Raw genomic sequence first — 13,178 nt, 5'->3', positions numbered from 1 at the left:
TGAAATTGTGGAGTATTAATTATATGGGCTGGATATTCTTTCTCTGTCTCTTTGTAGCCGAGATTGGGGATTTTGATGAAGCATCGGACAGAGAACACTTAGCAAAAAATAAGTACATACCTCAGCAAGATGCACTAGAAGACAAAATTGTGGAATTTCACCATAACCACATGTAAGTCTATTCGTTGTTTTACGTTTTCTTTTAGCTGTTTCTCTCCATCCTTCCCACATATGGGTACACACACAGACAGTGACTGTTGGAAAGAAATATGCAAAATGTGAGGGAGAAGAGCCCAGAGGCTCATGGGATTGCCGTGACTCACCCAGGAGTCTCTGAAATGCAGGTTACCCACTCAAAAGCAGCACTGAGGGCCTCCTGGCTTTTTATTTTTTTATTTTTTTATTGTGACACCAGAGTAATGCTGAAATTTTAGGACACTCATGCTTTGAAACAAAAGGGAACGTATACGGCCAATTAATAGGAGATTGGGAAAGCGACATGGTATTCTAGGGACAAAGTGAGAATATTGTGAAAATCTAGAACCTTTGTCCCATCTCCACGTTGGTTTTTTGTTTGGATCAGTAAAACATTTTCAAAGGAGTCTCTGTGCCTTTTGTTTGTGTTGTTGTTTTAAGGAGGGCGCTTGAGTACTGATGATGATAATACGAGAGAATGGTGCCTGGAACTTTGTTTGCAAGTTTAGGTCTATTGTGAGTGACTAAAAACTTGTTTTAACACGATGGTGTTTGGCTTTTATGTGACCTTAAAGGGAACTCTTTGAGATTCAAAAAAATTGGCCCCAGCTTGAGATAGACTTTTGGAGTTTTGTGTTACACAAGCAATAGCGCTTTTGTTCTAGCTGCTGGACTTTGGGTTATAATGAATGGGAGGTTGGGTGTCATCTGATTGGGTAGCCCCATTGTTTGTGATGAAATGCCTTTTTATTTCCCAAGAGAAGCTCCTTAATCTCAAATTAATAGACACAGGGAATTCAAATCTCCTGGCCTTTCTCTGTAATTTTTATTTTGTCAGTGGACAAACACCTGCAGAATCAGATTTCCAGCTCCTGGAGATCGCCCGGAAGCTGGAGATGTACGGGATCCGGTTGCACCCGGCGAAGGACAGGGAAGGTACCAAGATCAACCTGGCTGTTGCGAACACAGGAATTCTAGTGTTTCAGGTAAGAGCGTTTAGAACACACTCAGTTCCCTTGGTGATGAGAGATAAGGGTTGGGCCTTCCACTTTGGCTCCATGCTGGGTGGTCCACGCTGAGACCTCTGACAGTTATTTTCAGGCGAACAGGGAAAAACTAACCTCATCTCAGGGCTTCTGTTTCTTTCCAGCCACTCAGCATCCAGGTCCCACTTCATGTGCCATTGCTCCGGGCGGGGAATTTACCGTTATAGATTTGTTTGCATTTGCTCACTTTGTAGCATCACAGAAATCTATCTCTCTCTGTGGACCTGTGCTTGGAACATGTGTAATGAGATCAAGATTTTAGACTCCACAATAACCTTTTGCACACTTGCACATGCTAGTCATGTGATCCTTTTTTTTTTTTTTTGGAAAACCTAATTTCGGTTTTGCATAAGCTTTTTTCTCATTTCACACTTACCTAACTTGGAAAGTGTAGTATCCACTTGTAAGCTAGAGCAGTTTCATAAGTTTATGAAAGCCATGTCTGTACTGCAGTAATTTTGCAGCAAAACGCATACTGCCCTTGGGTGGATCCTGCCTGTGTTTTCCTAAGGACATACACTTGTCTGCCCTCTGAGGTGTGTGCTCTCCTGATCACGCCGCTAATGTACTGTTTTATCGATTGATGCTTCTCTTTCTCTTAAGAGCTTTACTGACATAATTCTTGACATGCAATAAAATGCACATCTCTAAAGAGTGCCCTTTGATAAGTTCTTCTATATGTATATCCTGTGAACCTACCAATGACATCAAGACAACGAACATATTCACCAAACTCCCCTCCCCGTTTTCTCAAGGCTTTCCTTTTAAACACAAGTAGGTTATCTGTGCTTTGATTTCACAGGGGTGTCGAGAAAGTGTCTGCCTTTCTCATGAAATAGGGTCAGATGTCACCCAGTTTTGAAGGGGTAACTGGGTGCATGGCCTACAGCTTTTCTGAGCCAGGTTTGGTTACATTTCCCTCTTCGTATTTTACCAAAATAGCCTACAATTCTCTGCTCCTATATCAGATGTTCCTGATGGACCCTAAGGACCACAGACCCGTGTCCTGAGAAAAAAGGTCAGGTGGGATTCACATGGGGTCCTAGGGAGTGACATGTTGAAAGCAGTGTGGTGTGTGAGGAGGTGATTCCTCCTCGCAGTTTGGACCTGCAGAAGTAATCTAGGAGCACCTGATGAGGAAAACGACAATAAACTAAGTATAGTTTTCAGCGCTACCATTAATTTCAAAATCAAAACCGGTAAACATTTCTAAAAATCATAGAGGAGGAGGAAAGAAGTGGCTCACAATTGTATTAATTAGCTTTGATTGTGTTGGATGCAATCTAAATATTGAGACTTACTTGGTAATTTAATCATGTTCAAAGGCTGTATCTTGGAATTCATCTGCTTGTTGGTACCTAATTGCTTCATTCTTAACCAACTTAAATAAATGGCCCTGGTATTCAGATGGAGAAATTCTATTTTCAATTGAGGTGACAGGGCAGATGGGAGCTGGTGTCTGGCAACTGCCCCCCGTTTCTCCACCGCGTCCCACATGGCCGTATCCAAGATGAGGGTGTGTAAGTCCTTCCCGGAGACCTCTCCGGAGGGTGGGGCCTCTCCTCCCAGGTCCTGATGGTGCTGTTGGAAGCCTGTGGACACAGGAGCCAGGCCAGGTGGACATAGGGGTGATTGCGTCTGTGGATGTGAACAACAACTGCTGGCTAAGGCACATGCTCGGGAATCTCATTCTGCCACATCCACAGTGTGATTTTGGCCAAATTAAAATAATACCCGTGCTGCCGATTCCACATCTATTAAAAAGAAAAGAAAGCCACCTCATGGGGTTTTGTGTAAGGTTTGATAAGACCTGTAAAGTTCTCAGGCCAGTGCCTGGCACGCTGTAAGTAATGATGGCTAATTATTGTGGTGGTTGTCATGGTTTTTATTTTTATTTATCTTCCTTTTTATCATTCTCTTGGCCAGCCTCTTTCTTCCCTGGAGGCAGACTTAGTTGGAATGCCAACTCATGTAATTAGTGAGGAATCATGATCCAGGAACCGGCATCACCCCACCGCTGCACTTCTGTGACTTCTCCAGCGAAATGCTTTCTTCCCGAGCCATCCAGCATCAGCCCCCCGGGAGTCTCCCATAACCAATGCAACCAACTCTCGTGTTGCTTATTCTGCGTTTCCTGGCTCACCAGCTGATACCTTTCTTCTTAGGGCTTCACGAAGATCAATGCCTTCAACTGGGCAAAGGTGCGGAAGCTGAGCTTCAAGAGGAAGCGCTTTCTCATCAAGCTCCGCCCAGATGCGAATGTAAGTGGCTCCCGGGAAAGAGGGGGAGACCCTCTGACCTGTGAGCCCTTGGGATTGGGATGGAGGGGACCAAGTGAGGGCATAGGCTGAAACTGGCCGACAGCCGCTCAGGTGTCTGAGTGTCTACAGAGAGATGCATTCAAATACTTGCTAATGCCACAGCTGTCTCTGTCAGGAGACAGAAGGTAAAGGAGAGCTGGCACCGATGTGGAGAGGGTCCCTACCTGTGCAGACACCAGCAGCCCCTCCTGACAGCCTGAGGTCTGCCGTGGCTGTGTCTCCAGCCTCTGGCCCACCCGAGACGCTCTCAGCATTCTGCCGTGTCCCCGGTCCATCGCTGCCCACACAGCAGCAGTCCCACCTCTGGGGACCCTGCTGTTGTCCCAAACCTCAGACAGTGTGTTCTCATGAGCTAACCAGGTCCACGTCCCACAGACCCTGCCGATGCCGCTTACACTGGGACCGAGTCAGGGAGGGAGAAACAGCGCCTTCATCTGCCAGAAACGGCGCTGGAGGAGATGGATAATATACCTCTGATGTCCCCAGCTGGTCCTTGGAGTGCTTTTTCCCATGGAAAAAAGATTATAAATGGATGGGGAGGCCTATAGTTCAGCTACAGTATGGATTAAATAGGCTTTTATGGCCTGACCTCGGAAGCGGACACCCATTTATAAGTTGTTTTCCATGGGAAAGTGCATTTTGAGTTCCATAAGGCCCATTTACCCATGAAAAATGACAGCACAACTCGTTTGTAAGTTGGGACTGCACTGCCCAGAACTGTGAGATTCCCCCCAAATAGTTGGAACTGCTGGGAACGTTGGGGACTGTGGTAACTTTTGTTTATATAATACGGCCACTTAAATTGGGAGCATTCTGCCTGGGAATAGAAAATTGCCATATCCCTTTTCCAGAATCAAAGGACATGCATTTTTCAGCCTTGAGCGATACGTCTGTGCTCCTGAAAAAAACTGTTCATTTCCTCTATGGTCCCTGGGGCACCTGGAGGCTCGAGCCATATGCTTTTGGGTAGAGAAGAAACTTAAGACCAATGTTGAAAGTTGGCATGAATCATGAGGGGGAAAACAAACAAAAAAAATTGTATTTCAGTTATTTTATGAAGGCAAAACAGGATTTTTTTTTTTAGAAGGAAATGTAAACCAAGTACACACAATTTATTTATGAATTTTGTCAAATGTTACGATTTTTGCTGAGTACCCCTGGTTTCTGTTAGTTTCTCTAAGGAATTCTGTGGTTGAATGATAACTATATTATCATTAGGAGCAGCTATATTTCACTAAATATGTGAATTTATGGCCATGCTATAATAAAATATACAGCTGAAATTTTATTGGGCTCATTTGTTTTCTGCCCCTTCTCTCATTTTTCAACCCAGTGTCTGTGGGTCATGGAAAAATCCAAAGTGGTATTTTCTCTTTTCAGAGCTCGTACCAGGACACCTTGGAGTTCCTCATGGCCAGCCGGGATTTTTGCAAGTCCTTCTGGAAAATCTGTGTGGAGCATCATGCGTTTTTTAGACTTTTTGAAGAGCCCAAGCCAAAACCAAAGCCTGTTCTGTTTAGTCGAGGGTCATCATTTCGGTTCAGGTAAGGATTCGCTTCAGACCTCTCCACTGGTCATGCGAACATTTCCCCCCAAGACTTTCCTTATGCTGTTGCCTATCTCAGCTGCTGTGCCATTCAGCGAGGAGACAAGGTCAAAGTCAAAGTCCCCGAGAGCCGGTGGGGGGTTTGCTCGGATATCCCAGCAGGCCCCGTGGCAGACCCTTGCTGTGTTCTGTTTGAACGTCAGGCGCGAGGCAGTCTACCTGGCCACAGCAAACTCTGAATGGGACTCTGATTCAGAAAGTTTTTCCTTTCTCTGTAGAAGCAAGTGCCTTGTTAACATTTGATGCAGCTTCATAGAATGCTGCCTAGACCTGCTCATCGTCGGGTCACTTTTTCACTCTTTCTTTTGACACTGCCAACGCCCGCTGCATGTCAAGTGCTCTTCTAGCCATTGCGGGTATATGGAGAACAGAATTACCCCTGCCTCTACAAAGCATGCAGACGCAGGATGCTCGCCTAATAACCAAACATAGAATCAAGTGGTTTAGTTCATTGAACCTTTTATTGTTATTATTATTATTATTTAAAGGGAAATATCCAGAGGCAGAATAGACACAGAGACACGGTTTTCCTTAGTCTGCTTTCACTGCTGTCCAGCTGAGAAAGCCCACGGGTCTCCCCGTTATGGGAGGAGGGGAGTAAGATGGTGGAGTGGTGTGCTGTGTGCTTAAATGAGAACGCCTTGCTGTCTCCCTCTCCTCTCCTGGTCTTCATTTCAGCGGTCGGACTCAGAAGCAGGTTCTCGACTATGTGAAAGAAGGAGGACATAAGAAAGTGCAGTTTGAAAGGTAAGAGGAACCTCTGTGCTCCTTCGATACCAGAGGAGTCAGTCCTTCTCTCCGGGTAACAGTGCAATGGCTGCTAGATGTCTCTGCACCCGGCCAGGTGAGTTAGAGAATGGCTGCTTCAGTCGCCTCGGCCAGGGTCGTGGTAGGCAGGCTCCTGGGAGGGCCCAGGGTGCTTCCTCCAGGGGAAGAAGAGGCGAAGAGAACGGACTGAGAGGACCAGCGAGGAAGAAGAGGGAGAAGCCCGCAGAGGGTAGGGAGGGGAGAGGAACAGGACCTTATGGTGGGGATACTTGCTCATTGGTGAGTCCTTAAATATTTGGAGGGTTGAATTCAAAGTATTTTTATGAACTTTTTCATTAAGTCAAGTTTGGAGGAGAAGAAACAGGATTTATTATTGCTGCTGTTAGCCAGTGTTTATTGCTCTTATGCTGTCCTGGGCCGTGTTCCAAGTTCTTTATATATATTAACTCGTAGGCTTCATACCCATGCTGTGAGGTCCATGCTGTCTTAGTCCCCTTTTAGAGGTGGAGACACTGCAGCTCAAAGAGGTAGAGTGACTAGCCCCGGTCTCTGAGCTGGTCAGCAGCCCCTGGTCAGCTGGCCCCGGAGCCCCGGAGCCCCGGAGCTGCTCTGCCTCTCAGGGAGGGAGAGCAGAGAGCCCAGAGGAACTAAGACTCAAGGGTCAAGGTGTGAGTGATGGTGCTCCCAGGAATGTTCAGTACATGCTTTTTCCATTTTAATACATTTAAAAATTACAATAAAGTCCATAGACTACGGCAAACACCCATATTCTTACTACTTAGAATTAACATTTTAACATACCTGTTTCTGGAGTTCTTTGTCTTCTTTCACCTGTAGCTGTTGTTACAGATGTGCCCTTCTTACCGACAACCTTCTTATTTCCCTCTCCCCTCCGCAAGGCAAATACCTGGCTAATTCATGTTACTTCTGTTACACATCTGCGTGCATCCAAAAAGAAGACATAGAAGAGCTCTGGGGTGTGTTTTTGTTGTTTGGTTTTTGTTTTTGTTTTTTTGTATAAGTGGTATCACTGTGCATAATTCTGCAACTTTTTAAACACGTCCCTGATTTGAGATCTCTTTACGTGTTTTCTGGTTTTGAGGGTATTGCCTTTTATTTACTGATTCCCTGTTGGTAAACATTCGGGTTGTTTGGTGTTTTGCTTTTGCTGAAGCAAACCTGCTGTGATCATCTTTGTGTATTTCTCCTGATGCAGGTCTGGGCCGTTTCTCCCTCCTCGGACCCAGAAATGTAATGCTGAGTGGGTTACTTGCATGCTCACCTTGAAGGAACAAGCCCCATACTTTTCTTGGACAATCTGCCATTCATCTTTCCAGGGTCATAGAAGAAGCGGTCCAGTTCTTTCTCTGATTCAGAATTAATTTGGATTATTTTGAAGGAAAGCTGGATGCGCATTGGAATTTCATGTTTCTATGTTTCTATAGTTTCACACGTTTGAGTACCTGAAAGTTCCTAATGCTTGTTCACGGGGGAGGAAGGGGTGGGCAGACGAAGGAAGGGAACAGATGAGGAGAGGTGTTAGTGGCATTAGAGCCAATTCCCTCTACTGTGGGGTCTGTAATTCACTCTCAGGCCCGGTCTTCTCCTCTGCACACACTGTGGAAGGGTTAGCTGATGACTGGTAATTGTCTCTGTTCTAGAACTGATCTAGGAAACCATTACCCCAAAAGCAGGAATCGATTTTGTATTGTTAGACCATAGCTCACCATTCAGAGCATATGTGCACCCTCCCCCACTTCTCCCTCCCAGTGACTTTTCCCATAACTACAGTTAGAGCCCCATTGCTGGGCCCCCAACCGGCTGTACCCCTCAAACGGGAGCAGGGGATTGCTGAGAACTTTCTCAAGGTTTAAGTAATCTCGGGAACCTACAAGAGTTAATGGGAGCCCTGGCTTGTTTGGCTCAGTGTATAGAGCGTCAGTCTGTGGACTGAAGGGTCTCAGGTTCGATTCCGGTCAAGGGCACATGCCCGGCTTGCGGGCTCGATCCCCAGTAGGCGGGTGTGCGGGAGGCAGCCGATCAATGATTCTCATCATTGATGTTTCTATCTCTCTTTCCTTCTCCCTTTCTCTCTGAAATCAATAAAAACATATTTTTAAAATAAAAATAAATAAATAAATAAATAAATAAATAAATAAATAAATAAATAAAGAGTTAAGGGGAAAGGAGACTGGGCCTGCTTCCAGGGGGGCATTTATACCAACTGCTTTGGGTGCCTTCATTTTTGGGGAAGTGCCTAATGCTGTTATTTTTCATTAAGAAAACCCACACACACAAAAAATACCCACACACAACTCGCCTAATTTGAGCTGTTTTATGTGTTTTCTCCAAGGAAACACAGCAAGATTCACTCCATCCGAAGCCTTGCTATGCAGCCCACGGAGCCGAATTCGGAAGTGCCAAAACAAGTCAGTACTGGCGGTAGACTGTTAGAGCTCCGCGTTCACAGACTTCCCCCGTCGGGGTCTGTTTCGTAGCATGCTTTCGAGCCCCTCATCCTTCACCTGTGGGGGTGACTCCTAGAGGAGAGTCCGGCTGTGTGCCCTGACCGTGGGGACACAGGCTCCGTGCACTGCGCACCCAGGCTGGGCTCTGTGGCTGGAGCGTGCCCTTTCAGCTGACTCCCCACCTCCCACCCCTGCTCTCGCCATGAGACGCTCGCTCTGTTGGCCTGAACCCACGCAGGGTGGAGGCTTCCACGGGAGTCAGTAGAGCACAGCCCACCCTCCAGCCGGCAGGTACGCTTGTGTGCGGGGATGGGGACCACATTTACAACCGATGGGTGTAGGTCCCCTTTGGTGCCAAGGTCAGAACCTTTCGCTGGCACTGGACCGGGCGGTGAGATCCCAGGGCTCGCGTTACAGGGCAGTGACCACAGTTGGCAGCAGGAGACGTTATCGCTCTTGCTCTGAGGGCGGTGAGAGCTGGTTTTCCCTGGAGCTGGTCTCTGGATGGATTTTCAGGGTTTTCTCTACAGGAGAATAAGAACTTTGTTGGGAAAGAACAAGAAGGAGATTTCATTGTGTGATCTAAAGAGAGCCCTCCACCTGCTCATTCTAGTCTTAGAAGTACAAACAAAGACGCTTTTTGTCATTTGTCTGAAATCCGTGTCGGCTCCCTCCTGGGGTCCACGAAGGGTTTCCTTCCTGTCCCGGATCTCACTTCTCGAGACACCCCAATGGCCTGGGGGCTCCTTTTTCCAGGGGGAATTTGGGACTGGGGGGTCCCAGAAAGCAGAGACACTGCCCACCTTACTGCTGGGGGCCCCGCATTGTCAGCTCTCACACCCTGAAAGAACTTTCTGGATACAGACAAAGGCACTCAGGTGTGCCCGCTGCTTGTCAGACCTCTCTGTTCTAACACCTGGAGGCGGCCTTTATATGGCAGTACTTGCGGGCTGCTCAAAGCTTATGGAGATACAATTAAGCGAGACTGAATCTCTCTTTCTCCCCAGCTCTGATGTAACCATCTGCCTTTTCTCTTCGATCCCCTCACTCTTATCCTCCCCACCAGGCTCAGCAGAGGGCCAGCCTCACTTCTGGTGAAGGTGCTGAATCCCCAGGAGGCCAGAGCTGCCAGCAAGCAAAGGAGCGGAAAGTTTCCACCGAGGAGTGCGGGCCGCGCCAGAGCCCCGCGCTGCAGAAGAGCCCAGCCGGTAACAAGCGGGCCGATGGGGCCGTGAAGGCGGCGGAGGAAGAGGAGGAGGTCGCTAAGGATAGGACCCAGCAGAGTAAACCTCAGCCCCCGCAGCCAAGCACAGGTCCAGCATCCAGGGCTGCTAGAGGCAGCAGCACTTCTATTCCTTTCATTGACTGCAGTGATGTAGATAGCGAATACGATCTGCTCAGGGAGCAAACGTCCCAGTCACGGTCCCAAACAAATGACAATTATGAGGGTGATTTGACCAGTGGTGTTTATCTGCTCTCCGGGGATGAGAGGCGCGTAGAAGCTAGGGGCAGGGCTTCCCCTCACTCGGTGGAGTCCTCCCGGCCCCCTTCCAGAGAATTCCTGGATGACGATTCAGCAGACATCACCTTTGATGTGAGTGGGAGCCCCAGACTCCCAAGACATAGCTCCCTGATAGATGAGATGTTCAGGGGCTCCAGCAGCCGCAGTCCCCTGGCCACACCATTGTCTCCCAGCAGCAGAAGTTCAAGTCCAAATCTGAGTTGGGACAGGACTGGGTCTCAAGGCTATGTTTCCGAAAACGGGCATGACCCCGGAGAGGGAAGGATGGGAGCAGATGCTCTCACGAGCCGGGGTCCTCGTTATGAAAACTGTTCCCCCGTCTCACAGAGGCCATACTTACGCAACCTTCCCAGTAGATACAACAAGTCAGAGACAGACCCACTCATCCTGAGCCAGGTGGCATCCATCCCAGAGGCCCTGGATAGGCTGGATGGCCCTGGGAAGGGAGAGCCGGCCAGCCTGGCTGGCTCGGAAGGTCGAATGCTGGCTAATGGGACACCTCTCCTGGGTCCCGTCTCCCAGGTCCCCGGGGTGCAGCCGGGGTGTGCCAGTGGCATGGCGGACCACCTGGCTCCCCTGCAGATGACGGAGGGCTCCACCAGCAGTGGGACTGAATCCAGCGATTCAGACTCGGAAATGGTGAGCTCTTGGAGCCAGCCCCTGGTGTTCGGTAACGCCGCAGTGCTGAGCTCCCCTTCCATGCTGAGAAGTCAGAAGTCAGTGGGTGGCCTGCATTTGAGCGAGGAGCAAGAGGAGGATGAGTGAGGAGACCAGGAGGCACATGTTTTAAGTGTCGGGAACCTGGAGTCAGGAGGCCAGGGTTTCAGTGCAGACCATCTGCTCTAGTGACTCGTTAATTCGTGATCAACATTTGTTAGAGGAAGTTTTGGACAGGCACATGTTTGGATAGGGCACGCCTGACTTCTGAAATCTTTCAGAAAGACAAAGCTTCCCACAGTGGCTTGGTTTCCCAAATAGGTGAACAAGATAAATAGCAGGTCATAATGACAAGTAAGCAGGAGCTTGTCGATCTTTCTGGTTGACAGCTAGAAAGAAATACTCCATTAGGAATCTGATCGCGCATATGGTGTGTGGTATTTATGTGGACATTTTCTGTATATGTTTAATTTTGTGTGCAGATCATCCTTCTATTTTCGGAGTGTCATAGAGATCCAGAAAGGTGTTGGTTTTACTTTCCCCCCTTTCTTTAAAAGGAGGGCTGCTTTCCGGTGCCTCCCCAAGTCAGGAATTGACAAAATTCAAGGCCAAATGTAAGTCGATTGCTAGTTGAGATTAAGTGTTGGTGAAATCTTAGTCAAGAGTAATGAATATTTTAATCGGAAGAATTTGGAGTTATTCGTTCTTTCTAAACTTCATATAAAATGATATAAAGGTTGTCAAATCCTCATGACCTATAATTTACATGGGGTTGTTGTTTTGATTTGGATTTGCGTTGGTGGGCCAAATAGTTATATTTTAAGGAGCTTGAACTCTGGCTGTGAGAATCTCTTGGTGAAACATAGAATGCTGTTGAGGGACGATGCAGGAGAAAGCAAAGCCTTGCGATAGGCACTTGTCGCCAGGAGGTGAGCAGACGGAATACCCACCTTTGCCTTGTGCACAACACAGAGAAGGAGCGTTTCCCAGTGTCATTGTCCTTGGTTTTTATGCCGCTGGTTTTTATGCGCGTTCTGAACTATTCACTCTTGTGACTAGTGAGTGTCTTTTCTTGGGAAGCGACTCCTGATGTTTCTCTGTGAGAAGTCTGATTTCTTTTTAAATCTTGCCCCCCTATGCCAGTGCCTTTCGCTAGCACACCTGCATTTTAGATAGGAGAGCCTGGTTTTAACTTGCATTATTTCTCAGCCTTAGCTGCATATTTTAAAATTAGTGATGCCTGGGCCCTGACCCTAGACATTTTTATTTAATTGGTCTGGAGGCCACTTGGGCCCCCAGATGGTCCTACTAGGTAGCCAAGGGTCACTTCTCAGCCAGACACAATTGCCTCCTAGAATCTAGTTTAAAAGATTAGCTGAATTTTGGGCTTGCTTGCAGAGTAAGAAAAGTATCACAAATGGAACTTTTGTTTTAATGCCTGTTCTTTAGTACTTTTCCGTCTTTGGTATTTTTCTATAAAGATAAATTGTAAAATCAAATTTTTAGGCCCTAAGTAACTACAGAATTATTGAAAAGAGTTTTAGAATGGTAAGTCCCTGATGTGCCACCTTGCCAGTGGCCTTGCTAAACTCATTACGTGACTCTCACAGGGAAGAGGCTGAGCCTGTTTAGGAAACAGTAGAATTTGGCAGCAGCATGTCACCGGTAGGATTGTCTGACTTTGTGGCTCACAGTGATTATCTGTCCACCTGAATGTCAAGAAGTTGGTTTTAAGGATTCTGAGAACTTAATTCATTTGTATACAAACTTTTGTTTTAACCTCCTAATCATTTGATTCAGTGCATGATTGGTGAATCAAATTGATTATTGGATCATTTGGAAGATGTTCATTGAAGTAGTCTTTTTATGTCTTGCTTTAGATTTATATACCTAACAGAGTCACAGAATTTTAAAACTGGAAGGGACCTTTGAGATCACCTAGGGCAAACCTTCATTTTCTGGATGAGAAACTTTGTTCTGACCAGGTTAGGAGACTTCACCTGGTCATCCAGCTAGTAAGTGACAAAGCTAGAACCCTGTCTCTAGACTTCAGCTTTTTACTTTTTGTGACCGCTTCATGCAGTAGGACCTTTGAGAGTCAATATTTTAATTTTTGAGAATCTTGTATGGGTTAATAATTAAAATCATATAGAGACCAGGAATCATGTAGACTTAGGCAATTATAGTTCATACTAGGTAGGAAGGACTACTGCTTTTTATATCATGGGATTTTTGCAGTTATGACATGTTTTTTGCATATTCTGTTTTAGACTTAGAAAATGATGTCAGTTTACTATATAAAAATCTAATCAAATGTGAGTTACACAGGGTCACATTTGTAATCCTGTGGTTTATTTGTGAATGTGATTTGTTCAAATGATTTTTCTCTTTACCTCTAATTACACAGCAGTCTGATAATGAAATGTGAATGAGTAATAAATATTAACTTACCCAGCCTATGATGTGAATCATCCAATGTAAACATCCAAAGCAAAACAGGCTCCAGTAATTTGTTTTGCTTTTTCCTAAAGAAGCGAGTTTAAAAGCACCTGATCAGCGGTGGAGTACTCAGTTCTATGCTGAATAGATTGTCCG

At 46.5% G+C, this 13,178-nt stretch overlaps 1 protein-coding gene across 4 annotated transcripts in view; it reads left to right on the top strand.

The window, feature by feature from the left end:
* The window catches only part of FARP1 (FERM, ARH/RhoGEF and pleckstrin domain protein 1), a 277,592-nt gene that overhangs the window by 212,677 nt on the left and 51,737 nt on the right, over positions 1-13,178 (top strand). For 2 of the 4 annotated variants that reach the window (XM_036296613.1, XM_036296612.1), the window contains exons 7-13: positions 58-172; positions 1,034-1,181; positions 3,407-3,502; positions 4,943-5,106; positions 5,847-5,915; positions 8,290-8,365; positions 9,471-9,717. In XM_036296613.1, the coding sequence (XP_036152506.1) occupies positions 58-172; positions 1,034-1,181; positions 3,407-3,502; positions 4,943-5,106; positions 5,847-5,915; positions 8,290-8,365; positions 9,471-9,717 (915 nt within the window). The remainder of the gene's footprint in view (positions 1-57; positions 173-1,033; positions 1,182-3,406; positions 3,503-4,942; positions 5,107-5,846; positions 5,916-8,289; positions 8,366-9,470; positions 9,718-13,178) is intronic. The other 2 variants (XM_036296615.1, XM_036296614.1) reach the window with 1 other exon arrangement.

This window comes from Myotis myotis, unplaced genomic scaffold (genome assembly GCF_014108235.1).
Source record: "Myotis myotis isolate mMyoMyo1 unplaced genomic scaffold, mMyoMyo1.p scaffold_m19_p_3, whole genome shotgun sequence".
NCBI lineage: Eukaryota > Metazoa > Chordata > Mammalia > Chiroptera > Vespertilionidae > Myotis > Myotis myotis.
This window is presented reverse-complemented; position numbering and strand designations above follow the sequence as displayed.